Source organism: Podarcis gaigeae (genome assembly GCF_964106915.1).
Source record: "Podarcis gaigeae genome assembly, chromosome: 5".
NCBI classification, from domain to species: Eukaryota; Metazoa; Chordata; class Lepidosauria; order Squamata; family Lacertidae; genus Podarcis; species Podarcis gaigeae.
Genome location: NC_139681.1, coordinates 21,510,956 through 21,528,836, shown reverse-complemented (window position 1 = coordinate 21,528,836; position 17,881 = coordinate 21,510,956). Strand labels below are relative to the sequence as shown.

The 17,881-nt window shown below is 42.9% G+C and overlaps 1 protein-coding gene and 2 long non-coding RNA genes across 13 annotated transcripts in view; 2 read left to right on the top strand and 1 right to left on the bottom strand.

Moving 5' to 3' along the window:
* LOC310845466 overlaps positions 1-2,405 on the top strand; it is a 35,211-nt gene extending 32,806 nt beyond the window's left edge. The window contains exon 3 of the long non-coding RNA XR_014564774.1: positions 2,326-2,405. This is a non-coding gene — a long non-coding RNA (uncharacterized lncRNA). The remainder of the gene's footprint in view (positions 1-2,325) is intronic.
* The window catches only part of RET (ret proto-oncogene), a 119,433-nt gene that overhangs the window by 51,255 nt on the left and 50,297 nt on the right, over positions 1-17,881 (bottom strand). Inside the window, exons 1-2 of one of the 7 annotated variants that reach the window (XM_083740273.1) lie at positions 12,663-12,681; positions 2,305-2,400 (exon numbers count right to left, since the gene is read on the bottom strand). The exons of 4 other annotated variants lie outside the window; for them this stretch is intronic. In XM_083740273.1, the coding sequence (XP_083596399.1) occupies positions 2,305-2,323 (19 nt within the window). In that variant the 5' untranslated portion in view covers positions 2,324-2,400; positions 12,663-12,681. Of the gene's footprint in view, positions 1-2,304; positions 2,444-12,662; positions 12,745-17,881 lie in introns of those variants that run through there. 2 more of the 7 variants (XM_083740275.1, XM_083740272.1) reach the window with 2 other exon arrangements.
* The window catches only part of LOC310845426, a 36,040-nt gene continuing 30,977 nt past the window's right edge, over positions 12,819-17,881 (top strand). For all 5 annotated transcript variants that reach the window (XR_014564705.1, XR_014564706.1, XR_014564707.1 and 2 more), the window contains exon 1: positions 12,819-12,959. This is a non-coding gene — a long non-coding RNA (uncharacterized lncRNA). The remainder of the gene's footprint in view (positions 12,960-17,881) is intronic.

The window sequence follows — 17,881 nt, the reverse complement described above, 5'->3', positions numbered from 1 at the left end:
CGCTAGGGCGCAAGGCTGGCGGTGGCGGCGGGGAGCCCGGCGGAGGAAGGAACTTGTCCCTTCCCTCTGGACTTGCGCCCCCCCAGATGTTGCGCCCGGTGCGGCCGGCACCCCTGGCACCCCCCACGCTACGCCACTGGGTGGGGCAACTGATGGTGATTTTTTTTTTGGTCACACTTTTTTATATCTAGACATGGGTCTTTACAATGAGTGTCCCTCTGCAAAAAGAGGGATTCAAATCAGCTTACGAAAACAAACATTTAAAAAACAAGAGTAAACCATGCCTGAGGGCTGGCTTGTGATATTTGTATTGATTTGTAAGCTGTGCATGAAATTTTCCAGGCTGCAGAGCGGGGTACAAGTGCTCTGAAAAATTAATTACTTGGGGCAAACTAAATTATCGTACTTATGTACACAATTTATTTGCATCATTTGTCAATATGAAATATTATAAATAAATAAACACACACAGAGATGGGAGGTAATTAAATATGAAGCTGAAAGAAAACCTTCATTGGCTGAGTCTATCAGGGATCTCTTCAATCATTTGTGTCTAAATGAACACTGAGTGAATATTGGCCTGAAATGACAACTTATTTTAGGAATGTTTATTGATTACGATTTGTTTCTGTTATTTCTAGTCTTTTATTTTTTTCTTCAGTTTTCATTTGATAATTTTTTTCCACCAAAAAACTTTTCAAGCTCACAAAACCAGGCTTAACTATGGTGGTTTCAGTTGCTGGGGTGGAGGTGGAGGGGAGATTCTTGGTTACAAATTAGGAGGGCAAAAGATTTCCCCCTAACTATATACTTTACACTGTGCAAACAAGGCCTCTTTATGACATTTATTTAAACTACATTTGCTGTATTTTCAGTGAACAGCATTTCTATCACAGAATAACAAGTTCCATGTCTTATCCCTAGGATTTCACCACATCTTATTGATAACAGGTCATATCATTAATTATATCCTTATTTATTCTGATTGTGAAGCCAGGGCTCTCTCTCTTTTTAACACATAGAAAAGATAACGAGGTTACCAGACAAACATGATGCTTGCTATTAATAACCCACTATCTGTGGTTAAGTATCATATTTCAGTAATCAATCAGAGCGGTGGTGGAAGCAAGAGTTCTTAAGATGGCTACAGTTATTAATGATGATTGACAGTTGTTCAGTTGCAAATATTTAACTACTTGATGTTTCACAATCCTAGCATAAAATCATGGAAGTGGGAAGGCATGAGCTGTTGGCGGTCTATGAAGGGAATCCCCCACAAAATTGATTTCCTATCTGCTTCCTTGAGCTTATGCAGAAAATGAGTAGCAGAGGGGTTTTCTGTCTACAAAGAGATGTTCAATCTTCCAAAACACTGCTTTGCACATAGATACAGAATATATATTTACTTTACTATTCAATATTCTGCCAGTACTGAAATAATTCAACACATATAACTAAGGAGCCTCTTATGAGCATACTACCAGCTGTTGGCATCCGTTTGTCTCGAGAGACAATGGAGTATGCCTCCAAGGGTGAAGTCAAAACCACTGTGTTAGCAGCACTGAAGTGACACCCCCCAGGGCACAAGCCTGAGCAGTGTGTATTGAGCTCCTGGGCTGCCCAAACAACAAGACCCACCCCCCCCCCCCCGGCCTTGTTGATGTGGTCCAAAGGAATGCAGAGCAATACTTGGCTGCAGGAGTTGCCAGAAGGAGGGGCAGAAGATGGCATCCAACCATTGCAGGGACTCCACTCTGGATTTGTGTAGGATTTATTCCTTACAAGTACTTAATTATGCCCCCCCCCCATTCACAGTGGGAAAGCAAGATTTCACCCCCCCCCCACTGGTCACCTTTAAATGGGCATCAGAATACAACGTGCACATGTCCTGTCACCAAATTTCATGAGAGAACTTTAGGTGTAAAAATGATGGTCCAATCCAACAGGAGGGGGGGAAATGGTGGGTGGCTGTGAATGCTCTTCTTGTGTGCAACTCTAATAATATTGTGTTCAAGGCTACTTCAAGGGGAGAGAGTAAGAATAGAGCACTTGATTCAGAATGGAGGGCTTGGTTTAAATCTCCCCCCAGTGATGATGACCAGTATTGAAAAAAGATTTGGGCAGACTGCTAGGTTGGTCTTTCAGCCCACTCAAACATGAGCACAACCCACCGCCACCCTTTTCCACCGACATTTTGGAACAGGGCATCCAAAGGCAGAATAAGTGCTCACAGAAGATGACAATTTGGCATCCCAGAAATAGAAAAGTCACTGTCTACTCCCTGTTACCATAATTCACAGCTACCTTTTCTTTTCTTTTTCATAGGGTACAGAAGTCCTCCCTCTGTGTTGCTTGGTCTCTAATGGGCTCATTCACACAAACAAAAGTCTCCAGTTGACTCTGCATTCAACAAATGATAATCACATATGAAGTAACTGATCCATCACCTTCACACACTTCTCTCCAAGTTCACTGATGACATAGGCAGCATTATTACGATGTCACAATTCCATGTAACTGCTAAGCCTCACTTTCATATATGGGGCAAGGCAAGGGCACAGGGCTGGTTGGGATGCATTTCTCTGCTTCTGTATAGGTCCCTTGAAAGCATTACAACCATGCATGAACATCTGGTGAGACTTTGGATAACACGAGGAGGAAGGGGGGGGAGGAGAAGAAGGATCTGAGAAGCACTGTGTTGGGGTTCTCTTTCTACCATTTCAGCCCCGGTCTGAAGTGATTATTTGCATCTTCATGAATAAATACAGCAATACTATCTCCCCAAAGACTTAACATACCTTGCTAGGGAATCTCTCTTAAGTGCGTAACTGACGAGATAATATATGACACTGCAATTAGCGAAAAAGGAAACGGAAACACTCTCAAGCATTATCTGCATCCCGTTCTTTAATATTAATGCTAACTGTCTGTGAAAGTTGTATTAACAGTAATTCACAGAGAATTACCTGTTGGGATGAAGCTGAATCACTTGGTAGCCAGATTGGAGTGTAGTGCTACTTATACTTATCCCCCAAAGCTGCTGCTTCCTATCCCTTTCTCTTAGTCAGCAGCAACAGACATCAAGTCATACAAATTAGCCGCTACTGTACTTTTCCTAAGTGCAACACAGTCACTTTGAAATATAAGCTGACCATAGGAATCAAACAAGGGGGTCCCTGCAAAAATATGATGCATGGGATCATGTTATTCTAATAGGAGCAAGTCAGTGGTGAAATTGAGAAGGGGCTGTTAGGTATGGCGTACCTGTGAGATTTTGACCAGCTTCGTCCCATCTGAAGCTGATACAGGCTTGTCTTATCTTGAGCCCAAGCAGAGTAGTCCACACAGCAGAAGGATAAGCAGTATGTGCCACATTCTTAACTTTATTTCCACTCTATGCTGAGAGAATACAAACATGTATCTTGCCTCTGTGAGAGCAGAGAAGCAACTATCTCTCTAACAAAGAAACCGAGAGAACACTGAAAAACAGGAAACCAGTGTACGTCACATCCAGTCTCCCATTCCCGTGGGAATCCAACAGTAACTCTGACTGTGGAATGCAAAACAATGTCTTGTGACTGCAGTTGCTGCTCAGTGAGGGAAATAGAAACCAACAGTACCAGCTCAAGATCTGAAGGCAGTTAGGGAGTTATCTCAGCAAACTACCGGTATATGCTGTCATTTATTAGTTTTACTAAAAAAAACCACCTAGATTGGATTTGTTGTAAAGGGAGATGGGGCACCCCTTTTTTAAACAAAAATCTAAATATGTTCAGATGGGCTGCAGGTACTCAACAAGAAAGGTACTCACTATATGAACAGAGGCTACTACTATTGATTATCAACTTTTATGTATTTTTTTAAAAGCATATCCAAAGTTGGTGGGGTATTTGTAGTTGAGTTAAAGATGATGTGATAGAGCTAAAAGAGCAAAATAGCCTACAGGTTCCCACCATCATACAGCCTGCTTAGGCCACTGGAACAAATACGGTGGTCCAGATCTCCAACTATTTCAATTTCCAACTCTCCTTTAGGCCATTTTTTACAAAACGGGTCTATATACCAAAGATGGTTCCTACCTGAAGATGGTCTCTGACCATAGCTGTCAACTTACAGATTTGAAAATAAGGGACCAGCAGCCTCGAAAATAAGGGATCAGCAGCCAAAATAAGGGATCAACAATTACTTTGATAAAATACATATTTTGTTGTGTGCAAATGGCTTTAGATACCTATTAGGTCCATAAATTACCATATAGCATATATTCAACACAAAAAAGCAACAATTTGTTGTTGACAAAGGACAGCTGGACATAGAAAGGGCCCCATTACCTTCAGTAGCGTATGTAAGGGACATCATCAATAAGGGACAGCAGCGCGACATGGCGCTGGGATAAGGGACTGTCCCGCCAAATAAGGGACGCTTGACAGCTATGTCTCTGGTTTGTGCCCTATATCATAAGCTACGCTCAAATGATAGTACTTAGGGCCTTGTCTCCCACATTACCTCAGAGCTGTGCCTCTCCTCCCAGGAGGGATACTGGTTTCAGAATCATCTTCATTATAAGCTACCTCCCATGTGAAACAAGGCACCAGGGGTCTCAGGCAGCCAGGTCCATGAGGTCAGCATTCAAAAGCCTTCAAAAGCTTTTTTTTTTAAGTTCCAAGGAACTGTCTCTGGAGTGTCGTTATCTGACAGAACACAGCACAAGGAAACATCTGAGCTTAGAAACAAGAGAACTGTGCAGTCCATGAACTTGACTGACTGAACTCAGGGAACTTCTCTGACCCAAATGAGATAAATCTTAGGCAGAATTCCTAAATATCAGAAGTGGTTAACCTGTGGCTTCTCCAGATTTTGTTGGACTGCAGTTCCCCCCCATCTCTTGCTATTAGTCATGTTGGCTTGATAGAGTAATAGAGTCCAACAACATCTGGAAGGCCACAGGTTAGACGCCCCTACTAAATATATTTTCTGGGTGAAACTCAGACTTCCAGGGAGTTTGAAGAGAGCTGTTGGAGCTGTGATTAATGTTCAGCACTTGGACAAAGCGTAGGAACACTTTTAAGCGTTGCACAATTTTTGTAACACTTCACCAAAAGCACTTCCTCCTCCCCATCAAACACAAAAATCAGAACTCATGGAAATTCAGCTCAGCTCTAAGCGCGGAATAAAAAGTGTTTGCACTATCCCACTGCCTCACACAAAACTGGCAATACAGGAGGTACTTTTTTCAATCTTTTCCTTATTTTCAAAACGTAGTTGGAACAGTATCATGTCGTTACTCTTTCATATATGAAAAAAAAATCAGTGAAAGCCTCTGCTGGCAGCTGAAAACTGCTAAAGAACTGAGCGATAAACATAACTATGAACCTCTCACGTGAAAGTCCTTTCATTATGAAGAACTGCTATTCCCTTTTCAAACATTCAATGGAGTTGTGAAGGCACAATTCTATTTTTCAATCCACAAAGTAAATGATGCAATCAGTTTGTGCCACAGGTCTAAAACTGGCATGAGACATCCAACTTTACATTTGTCAACTGCAAACATATTCATGGTGGAAAGAACTCTGTAGAAAAAGGCACAAATTCCCCATGCCCATGAAGTTGCAGCCAGGATTGATACTCAGCCCGTCTTAAAAAACCAAGCTTGAACTTCAAAAACATTGGCTGAGGACCCTGGGTTATCACTTGTATACTTGCCAAAAAACAAGCAAACAAACAAAAACACCCTTTGTATAAAGTGCAACAAATTCTATATTTTTTTCATTAATTTGCTCAGAAATATGATTTATCTGCATTGCTTACTGTTTAATTACTTTGTTTTCTAGAAGTTCCTTCCTGCTTGTTTGTAAGGAAATAGTCAATTAAGAATCTAATGAATCCTCTCCTGTGACAGAATTAATTTGGGAAGCTGTGACCTCATGTAAAGAGGCATCAAAGCTGGTTAATATGTAACACAGAGACACTCCGGGCAGACTGATGATCATTACATGAAGCATCTTTGATCGGCTGTAGTTTCCAGCAAAACAAGGGAAAGCATGCGCTCTGCTCCAGCTCTGGCAAAAAAACACTGTACATCGGAAATGTACGGTAATGTTAAGAGCAGACGGTGTTACTAAGATATGGCAAAGATGATGGAATGTAATCCCCGAAGAGGAAAGTACTGCAATTTTCCACCTTTGATTTCAGACACATGGTAAGAACATCAGTAGACCTCCAACAACTCAACTTGGAACAAATCAGACATAGCTCAGAGCCTCACATAAAGGGAAGCTGAAATCTCAGTTGAATGTCTATGGATCAAGATGGGGTGTAACTTATTTATACTTGAATTATGTTGTTGTTGTTTAGTCGTTCAGTCGTGTCCGACTCTTCGTGACCCCATGGACCAGAGTACGCCAGGCACTTCTGTCTTCCACTGCCTCCCGCAGTTTGGTCAAACTCATGCTGGTAGCTTCGAGAACACTGTCCAACCATCTCGTCCTCTGCTGTCCCCTTCTCCTTGTGCCCTCCATCTTTCCCAGCATCAGGGTCTTTTCCAGGGAGTCTTCTCTTCTCAGGAGGTGGCCAAGGTATTGGAGCCTCAGCTTCACAATCTGTCCTTCCAGTGAGCACTCAGGGCTGATTTCCTTAAGAATGGATAGGTTTGAAAACTTGGTGATTTGTGGGGAAATGAATCACTTGGCATGATTTGTAGACCCAGCAAATTCCATTTCAAATGGGATACCTAACAACCCTGCTGAATACTCAGTTGCCACCGGGTTCCACAAGAGCCCTCTTTGCATGTTACTCATGTGAAAGGGCAACACAGATTCATCGGGGCTGTGCATTCAGCCTCAACCCTGGAGATGGTTTTACTCCTTGCAGCCCTCACAGGTTGATTTAGAGAGGAGTAGGTTTCCCAGATGATTAAGAACCCTAAACCCTAAAGCATATTGGAGAGTCTATGTCAGACTTTCTCAACCTGTGGGTCCCCAGATGTTGTTGAACTACAACTCCCATCACCCCCAGCTAGCAAGGCCAGAGCTCAGGGATGATGGGAGTTGTAGTCCGACAACATCTGGGGACCCACAGGTTGAGAACCGCTGGTCTATGTAGAGAAAAGGTTGTCTCCTTTGGTATGTTATCTCTCAAAAGATGAGGGGCTGGAATGGCTGTGCTACCTCAGGGTGTTGGCCTAAAGATGTACAGTACTTGGATAGCTCAGTTGTTTAGAGCGGGTGCTGATAACACCAAGGTTGCAGGTTCGATCTCCATATGGGACACTTGCATACTCCTGCATTGCAGGGGGTTGGACAGATGACCCTCAGGATCCCTTCCAACTCTACTATTCTATGAAATTCCCTTCATAGTTCTGTTTATCTTTCTGAGTGAGTACCATGAGAAGAGGGCATAGACCTCTAGGCCAACTAGGTCAAACACCAGGGCCTCTACAGAGACCAATGAGACTGCTATGGACTGCACAGTGCAAATGAAGCTCCCCCATGTCCTGCGAGCCTCTGCCTCCCATACTTCAGAAGGTCCCATCCCCAGTGGGCCCTGAAATCCACCACTGAATTTTGCATCCTTCCAGAATTTAGAAGTGCCCTTGAGTGCATAAAGAAACTTAATGTGAATCACCAATGCCTTTATAATAGTCTTTAAAATATTATTATCTACCAAAAAACAAACAAACAAACGAAGCAACCCTTTCTGTGGAGGACTAAATGCAAAACCACACCATACATTTAAATCACACTGAAAGCACATGGCTTCTCCCACAGAATCTTGGGAACTGCAGTTTCCCACTCACGGAGCTATGATTCACAGTACCCGTCGCAAGCCACAGTTCCCAGGGTTCTTCGGGGGGAAATCAGAAGTTTTAAATGTTCAACTGGATGTGCTCTTAAATACGAGGTGTGGATCTGCCCTAAGCTGACAGAGTAATCGCTTCTACAATGCGCAGCAGTATTGACTCAAGTCTTGTTAATAACATTTACATGAGTTAATGATATACGATCTGTGAGCGCCTGATGCTGTAGCACTGTGAGCAGGTGTGACACAAATGCAAGAACAGGAAACAAACAACAGTATCCTGTTTTTATTTTGATTGTGTTCCGTTTTATATATTAGAAGCTGCTTTATATAGAGATTTTTACAAAGTAATAAATAGTTACAATTCAAGTATTTCTGTAAAAAAAAAAAAGGCAAACTGATCCCCCAGACCAACCAGGAAGCATTTTTCGAAGAGAAGCAACAAACAGTGTTTACTATATGATAACTTTAACAGAGTCCCTTAGTTCTCCCGCATGGATAATATATGTGGAAAACAAAGTGGAAACTCAATTCCATCTGCTAATCATGTAGAGGGAAACTTAGTAAATCAGTGTTCAGCAGCCCTTGTTATGTCCACAAAATACTAGCACCTGTCCTGTCCCTTCATGCCCATTTCTCTCACCTCTTCCTTTTTTTTTTGTACTTTCCTTTGAGCTAACTGTGAAGACACACTGCAGCACAAAGAACTCTGGCAACCATACCAACCAATAACTGAGCCTTCTGAACAGATATGCCTCGCAAGGTCATTATGTGCAGTCTGGGCTACTGAACGCGTTTCAAGATAGTGCTTCAAGCTTGGGGTTCCATGTGATAAGTTGCATCTCTTAGGGGCAAATCTTGCTTATCTGTGTTTGGGGTCAGCAAATCAGTATATTTTTGGTTGCTTTTGCATGTGCACACCTATAAATCTGTTCCATGCCATTTCTGCATTAAACTGAAATTGTTATTGAGTAAAGGAAATGTATCAAAATAGGTTTAAAATGCACTTGGAAATTATTCTTCTGAGTCAAAAATAGTTTAAAAACAGTATGCAAAGACAAGGTTCCCTGTGTCATTTTTTTATTTAAAAATGTTCCAATATTTGGGAACACCAGCAAATAATTAAGTTCCAACCTGCACATTAGGTCCAGGAAGCGTGGATCAAGTCACTTTGCAATATAATTCCCAAAGTTCATATTCTTCAAACATCCCTAATCTGAATCTACCCTAAGGTCTGGCATGTATATATACTTGGGAGGGCATGGGAAAAGTATGATTTGTGACCCTCTCCATTTGTTATATTGAGCACACATATATATGGGCACCTCATCTGCATTGCATGTGTATAAATGTGTGTGTGTGTAACATGAAAATTCATCAGCATTTTAGTGTGATTTTCTCCTAATAAACACATTTTTGCATGTGGCCTTCCCTAACGTAATGCATGTTTCCACTAATATATACATTTTTGTAAATGTTTGGTTTGAGAACTGCATCACGACGAGATTCAGAGATGTACACATTTTGAAGGACAGCTGTGTTTTAGTTCTCCCACTGAGCAGTGCAAATTAGGTAGGTTCAATTTTTAATGCAAACTGAATTCAATCTCTCCCTCACCCCCAGCCCCAGTCGCATGTACAAACTCCTTATCCTTTCCAGCTGTTATACAGAACAAAATCTAACTGGTACAGGAGAGCACCCTGTTCTCAATGTTTGTCACAATGGGTCTTCCAAGGTCAAAACAGGGACTATCCAAGGTTTCCAAAGTGTAACACAAATATGCTACTTGTATCACAGTGATTGCTCCCCTTGGGGGAAAAGGAAGAGGTGAAGATCATCAAGCCCACATCCTGATCTACAGTAAAGGCTCATCCAAATATTTGCAACATTCTACTTTTCTCTAGGTTTGTCTAGGCAAACCTAGACAGCATCTTAAAAAGCAGAGACAGCACCTTGCCAACAAAGGTCCGTATAGCTAAAGCCATGGTTTTCCCAGTAGTGATGTATGGAAGTGAGAGCTGGACCATCAAGAAGGCTGATCGTCAAAGAATTGATGCTTTTGAATTATGGTGCTGGAGGAGACTCTTGAGAGTCCCATGGACTGCAAGAAGATCAAACCGATTCATTCATAAGGAAATCAGCCCTGAGTGCTCACTGGAAGGACAGATCCTGAAGCTGAGGCTCCAATACTTTGGCCACCTCATGAGAAGAGAAGACTCCCTGGGAAAGACCCTGATGTTGGGGAAGATGGAGGGCACAAGGAGAAGGGGACGACAGAGGACGAGATGGCCGGATAGTGTTTGCGAAGCTACAAACATGAGCCTGATCAAACTGCGGGAGGCAGTGGAAGACAGAAGTGCCTGGCGTGCTCTGGTCCATGGGGTCACAAAGAGTCAGACACGACTAAACGAATAAACAACAACAACAACTTTTCTCTCACAATATGTAATTCAAGTACCGAATAACTGCTTGCCAAACAGAACACAAGACACTAGAAAACTCCCTTTTTTGCCAAAACAGTTTTGTGCCTTCCCCGTTAGCAACTTTTCTGCTGCTTCCCTCAGTGTCTAAAATAAGGTGACACAGTCAGATGCAGAAAAATCCAAAAGGGTGACATCCATAGTGCAGGCTCTCTAGGGAGCAACTTGAATGCTCTTGTATCAGCAGCAGCGGCACTTGAGCAACAGGATGACTGCTCACAGAGTACAGTTTGCACAGAAAAGAAGAAGCATTCCAATTGCCCTCTAAGGGCCCACCCAAAATACTGTTTTTGTGCCTCACTGAAACACATAGCTCAGTTAGCAGTGCATGAGACTCTTAAGGTCATGGGTTCGAGCCCCACATTGGGCAAAGGATTCCTGCACTGCTACAGACTGGACTAGTTGACCCGCGTGGTCCCTTCCAACTCTAGAAAGTCTATGATTCTTGAAAATTTCATATTATTAATGTTTCTTGTAAGTCTGGGCAAAATGGCATCATGCACATGAGCAGAAGAGCCGAATTGCATCACATGCATGCGCAGACACAGGGCTGCAGGTTGCAAATGTGCCTCCCACACGGATCACATTAGCAAACCAAGGTATGACTGTACCTTGGATATCCGGTTGATCCAAGCAGCCCCAAGGTGTATACAGTGACTTGAATGTTCTCTAGCATTAATGCCATTCAAAACATGGTTGAACTGTTTTAGCAGCGCGTGTTGAAGAATTACTGGAAAAGGAAGTCAAATTAAAACATAAGCCATTTCAGCTTGGCCCTATTTGAAATTCCAACAAAAAAAAGACACACAAACAGTACTTTCCCACAAATTATTTGTAGCTGCTTTGCCGACTGACATACTGGAAGGAGTAAGGGGAAGGTTCCTCTCTCCCTTGTGCTGTAAAGAAAAGCCAGCGAACTAGAAACAACACATGCCAACTTTCAAGATTTGGGAGTGGGGAATTAACTTACATTTGTGGTGTGTGTGTGTGTGTGTGTGTGTGTATGAGAGAGAGAGGGGGGGAGGGCAGTTTGAGCTTCTAAACCCTGTTCCTATTAGCATTTAAGTGCTGGTTTTTGGAATTAAAGTTTCAATGAACATAAATGCAACCTCTGGCAAGCTTCCATATAAGCAGGGGCGGGGGAGGGACCTTGTCTGATTCCCCCTGCATCAAGGCTTTTGTCCTCAAAGTTTAAATTGAAGCCTTCCCCCCATTTTTTCTGCAATTATTTTGATGGTCTGCTGTTTGATATAGGGCATTTCAATTAGTTGCAGGATTTTGCAAAGAAATTGCCAAGTGTATAGATATAATTTACTGGTAACCTGAAGACCTTGAAAAGTGGGTAGGGACTCAAGCTTAGTCTAGGACACAGCCAACACTCACATGGAAGTTGGATGAATACCAACAGACGCTCAACTGTATTGGCACTTATAACAATTAAGAAAGTCTATCTCCTGTCAGGAAGGCATTCAAATGAAGTGGCTATCATATTGATCACTGTTCCAAGCTGCTGATCTAAAGCTTAGCACTTCTACAGCAATATCACGATAAGGACAAACACTCAGAAGGTCCTCCACATGGCTCCAAAGGGAACTGGGGTTGCCACACAGCAACCAAAACCAGTGTTAGAAACTCAGATATATAACTAGGCACCAAGTGGCTCTTTAAACCAGGGTTACAGTCACCCAAACGGAATGTCTAGTTGCCATTTAGGGGCCAGACAGCTCAAAAGTCGCATTTTTTCAATACGACTTTTTGGTTCCTCAAATTCATTCTGATTGTGCTGATAAAATATAACGGATAGAATTCTACAAGATGTGTTGCTAGTATATGAAATCAGGAATGATCCAAGGATCCCCAGGCATGCACCTCCAGGTGGTGGAGATGTCAGGCACCATCCTGGCACCTGGGCATCTTCACTTGGTCTCAAGTGGCCGATAGCCAGGTGTAAAATGCACCTGGCGCCTGGAGAATTTCAAACGCTGACCCAGACATGGGACACATATACAGTGGTACCTCGGGCTACAGACGCTTCAGGTTACAGACTCCGCTAACCCAGAAGTAGTACCTCAGGTTAAGAACTTCACCTCAGGATGAGAACAGAAATCACGGGCCAGTGGCATGGTGGCAATGGGAGGCCCCAATAGCTAAAGTGGTACCTCAGGTTAAAAACAGTTTCAGGTTAAGAATGGACCTCCAGAACGAATTAAGTTCTTAACCCGAGGTACCACTGTATTTAAATCACCCTCTAATCCAACCGCAAACAAGGCAGGACAGTGGGAGACAAGGCTTTCTCCACATATTTCCTGCCCAGTCCTATCATTCCTGACGATGTTATCAGAAGGCTAGAGCATTATGGGGCCTAGAGATCACTTTGCTACTAACCTCCAAGCCAGCCCTTCCTCTTTTATCCAAATTCACCTTACTAAGGCAATGAGCTGGAAGGCTGACTTGAGGCAATTGCCACACATACTTGTTGCAACATTAGTTGACATCACAAAGAGATGGACAGTGGCACAAACATTCCATGGAAACAGATGGTGGAAATGCTCAAGGCATTATACACTGCTTCCCCAGGTCAATGGATGTTGAAGCAAGCGCATGCCAGCACATCCAGATCATCACAGTCCCAAGAAAATGTGGCTCCGATCTAAGGCTGTGTGATAAATCGTTGAATGCCAGGTATTAAAACAACATCGTATTAAGTGTTTCAACAAGGCAATACAGTAGTACCTTGGTTCTCAAACGCCTTGGTTCCCAAACGCTGGAAACGTTCCGGTAATTGTTCCAGTTTTCAAACTTTTTCAGGAGCCAAACGTCTGATGCGGCTGTCGGCTATTGTTTTCAGGGCACCTGCGCCAATCAGAAGCCTTGGTTTTCGAACATTTTGGAAATCATACAGACTTCCAGAACAGATTAAGTTTGGCACTTTTGTTATTGCTGTTGATTTTTTGTTTTTGAGGCTTTTTCGGTTAATTTGTTTTTGTGACTGTGTGGAACCCAGTTCAGCTACTGATTGATTGATTGTGTGACTGCGGAAATGGATAAAAGCCCCCCATCCAAACAATGACTATCATCAGTGCAGGTAAGGGAAAAAAATCTAAATCATCTACAATACTGTGTTATTTATTTTATAGTACAGTATGTTCATTTTATGTATCAATGGTCTCACATTAGATAGAAAAATTCATGCTAAATCATTGTTTTAGGGGTTGTTTTTAGAAGTCTGGAACAGATTAATCTGTTTTTCATTACTTTCTATGGGAAAGCACACCTTGTTTTGGAACGGATTTCCGGAACGGATTAAGTTTGAGAAGCAAGGTACCACTGTATACTGGTGAATAAAACGTGGAACTAATGCTTTGCAGGCTTTGTTTGCTCTCTCCCTCCTAGCCAATAAGAAATAAGGATAAGCTCTCACACAAACCAGCAAACTCTTCCAGCTTCACCTGTATCTTTCCACTTAGAACTCAGCTAATTATGCAGAGCCTGCTAACAATCCAGGAGGGACCCCCCCCCCCCCCATGGCTAGACAATTAAAGATCCAGGGGCAAAGTAAACAGAGAATGTAAACAAAGAACTGGAAAACACATTTTTCCTCACACTGACCCCCCCACCCCCCCCAAAAAAGGGTGGGAAGAGTTTTTATTTTTGTTTTCTGGTGGTTCCCCCTAAATAGTTTTCCTCCATATTAAAAATGAAGGTTTCTAAAATTTATTTAAAGGAGATTAAGTCTTTGCTTGCTTGCCCTCCTTCCCTCCCTTATAAGGAGGAGAGATTTTAAAAAGGGAGAGATTGGTGGTATGGGGATTTTTGCAGGGGGGGGGGGGCTCTGTTGAGGACTGAATGGAGAGAATGCTTAGCTGAAATGGGAGGTTGGGTACTATGTAAGAATGATGGGGAGGGGATTTGTCGGTAAGCAGTGCAAGCAAACGCATGTCTACTCACAAGCAATCCCTACTGAAATCATGGAGACTTACTCCCAGGAAAGTAAAAGTAAGTTTAGTTAAACTCAGTGGGGCTTATGCATGCATAGATTGAACCTCTATGTGGGACCTCTGAGTGGGAAAGCAGATGCATCTTGGCTAGTAAATCACTTAAACTACTCTTAAATTAGTTGAAAATACATTAAATATATTATATGGAAGTTTACTTTATATTTTTTATTTAATCCACTACTTCCTCCTTATATTTTAAGGCCCTCCACTGCCGCAGGGAGCCTCGTCAAGGCCCTCCGCTGCTGTGGGGAGGTATGGGGGGCCTCTTGCCACTGTAGGGAGGCCCAGAAAGACCCTCCACCACTGCCGATATATGATATATTGTTATATTTAGCTGGTGATACATCATGGTGCTGAAAACCAGATAGCGCCCAGCCCTGCTTCTATGTTTCCCACTGTCCAGTAGATGCTGTTGCTTAGTTGTGGCAGCACCCAGAACTCAATTCTGATCTTTATACAGTGGTACCTCGGGTTAAGAACTTAATTCATTCCGGAGGTCCGTTCTTAACCTGAAACTGTTCTTAACCTGAGATACCACTTTAGCTAATGGGACCTCCCGCTGCGCCACCACCGCACGATTTCTGTTCTCATTCTGAAGCAAAGTTCTTAACCTGAGGTACTATTTCAGGGTTAACGGAGTCTGTAACCTGAAGCGTCTGTAACCGGAGGTACCCCTGTAGCTCCTCAAATCCGGCCTGATACCCATTTTGCTTGTTTAAGTTAGAAAAAGTGGGTAATAGGGACGCTCACAGATGGGGAAGCTGGGGAGGGGGAGGAACAAAGTTCAGGTCATTATGGACTTGGATTGAAACAGGCTCGGGGGTTTTAGAACCATGAAATTCAATTTCCAATCCCCAATCCCCCATCACTAAATATTATTTTAGTATTTTCCCATGGCTTCTCTTCTAGTTCATTTATTTAGCTCATAAAACTTAAAAGACAACTTGATTGTAAAAAGAAAGTCTCAACACAGGGGAGTTGGAGCCCAACAATGGATAGGGGATATCCCAGGCGACTCTCACTCATTTTTTAAAAAAGCTCAGTGGAGATGGAGTTCCAAAAGGTAAACTGACTTTTAGAAGAAGGCCACAAGTCAAAAGAGTTTCTGAACTTACTAGCTTAAAGAAACTTTAGTTTAAAAATACCTTTATGGCCTTAGCTCTTGACCACAAAGCTAAAATATAATGCTGACACAGTGGGGAGAAAAATGCTTTAGATATGTAGGAAAGATGTACAGTTTCTAATTATGGTGTCACCAGAGATGGAGAAACTATATTCAGAGATAGAGAATGAACTTGCTGGACTTCCTTTTCTCCACAGAGGCTTCATTATTGGAGAAAATCCCAAAGTAAAATTGCTCAAAGCCTCCATCCTCAAAAAAAAATTTTTTTTTACCTTGGACTATAAAAATAAATGCTTGCAGGCCAAGTAGTCATCACTTTAAAGCTTAGCTTATGGTAATTGTATCCACATGGCGAGATACATGGCTGCCTGTAACCTCTAACCACATGGTAAAACTACCATTGTTACCAAGGCTCAATAATCGGGGAGAAATGGAGAAGTAACAGGATGGTAGGGAGAAATGACTCCCCCACAAGGTTGCATGTGCACATGGTTACCTTTTAAATGGCTATCTGGCAATTGCCAGTTATTTGTGACTACCCTGAAGGATTTCATTTCTAATTTAAGAGGTAGGAATTCAAGCATACCAATAAGACACATTCGTTGACTTGAAAGCCTTTCTCTTCCTTTCCTGGATGCCTATCAGCTGGATTTGATTACTCAGTGCTGAGAAGGTACTAGGGGAAGCTAGTCAATGGAGATAAATGGGGCACTGCCCCAACAACTTCATTCTGCCCTCAGCCAGCTCCCTCCTGCCTGCATCCTTACTTGGGACACAGAAGGAAGCAGGGAGCCCAGTGCATGCGCAGTGGCAGAGCCAATCCAAAGCTCCTGGCATTGGGTCCACACCAAACTCTCCACTGCCTTTTATTGTTGTTGTTGTTTAGTCATTTAGTCGTGTCCGACTCTTTGTGACCCCATGGACCAGAGCATGCCAGGCACTCCTGTCTTCCACTGCCTCCTGCAGTTTGGTCAAACTCATGTTTGTATCTTCGAGAACACTGTCCAACCATCTCATCCTCTGTTGTCCCCTTCTCCTTGTGCCCTCCATCTTTCCCAGCATCAGGGTCTTTTCCAGGGAGTCTTCTCTTCTCATGAGGTGGCCAAAGTATTGGAGCCTCAGCTTCACGATCTGTCCTTCCAGTGAGCACTCAGGGCTGATTTCCTTAAGAATGGATAGGTTTGATCTTCTTGCAGTCCATGGGACTCTCAAGAGTCTCCTCCAGCACCATAATTCAAAAGCATCAATTCTTTGGCGATCAGCCTTCTTTATGGTCCAGCTCTCACTTCCATACATCACTACTGGGAAAACCATAGCTTTCACTATACAGACCTTTGTTGGCAAGGTGATGTCTCTGCTTTTTAAGATGCTGTCTAGGTTTGTCATTGCTTTCCTCCCAAGAAGCAGGCATCTTTTAATTTCGTGCCTGCTGTCACCATCTGCAGTGATCATGGAGCCCAAGAAAGTAAAATCTCTCACTGCCTCCATTTCTTCCCCTTCTATTTGCCAGGAGGTGATGGGCCCAGCCTTACCCCCCCCCCCATTTCTCAGTAATCGGAAGTGACAAATGACACTAGGAAAAAAGGGGACCTGCCTGCATCACTGCATCCACCATGACTGTTACAACCATTCCCTCTCTGTGTCAGCTTAGTTTAGTGTTGCCAATCAGCACTGGAAGGCCCTTTGCCCATTTTCTTAAATATCCTCTTCTTATGAGACGACTGATCCTTCTCCCTGAATGCTGGCTTTGGGCTGAGCCCCAATGAGCCATGGCTCCTTGAGACATAGCACACCAACTAAATATGGCTCCTGCTCTGTTTTCTTGTGAAACCACAAGCAAGCTGTGGGTGGGGTCTAAAGTGCCATGAATGATGATCTCCTTTCAGACCCCCTTCCAACAGCATCCTCTGCTGCCCCACAAAGCCACCCCCACCACAACGCTTCTGAAGCAACATCCTGTGATGCCCAATGGACTCTCACCAGCAGGAAATAAAACCCCTTCCACTTGAATGGAAACACTTTCCACTCAAAACACTGGAGAGAGTAGGTTGGATCCTGGCCATTGTTTAACTTATCCAGTCATCACTTTTACATTCTACAAAGCCAAATGCTTCAATTGTGAAAGAGGATTACAGTTCCTTGTTAAACATTAAGTATTACAACTAGTACCGCAAAGCTGAATTGATTTAAAGCTTTTGTTAATTATTGACGGGGGGGGGGGGACAAATCCCAATTGATTGGATTGACAGTTAAGGGGACTTTTTTTTTGGGGGGTGAGGTTCTTTGCCTTCTGGAAGATATCTGTGATAAGGAACGGAAGAGAAAAAGAAAAAAGGTCTTTCCAACTAACAGGCATTCATGCATCCCTCCATCCATCCATTCATTTCCCACTCCATTTTATTTCTTTAAAAGTTGCTTTTGCTGGAGGATGCGGCCTCCAAATCAAATGTGCAACTTTGGGTTCATAATGCCCTTGTAGAGGG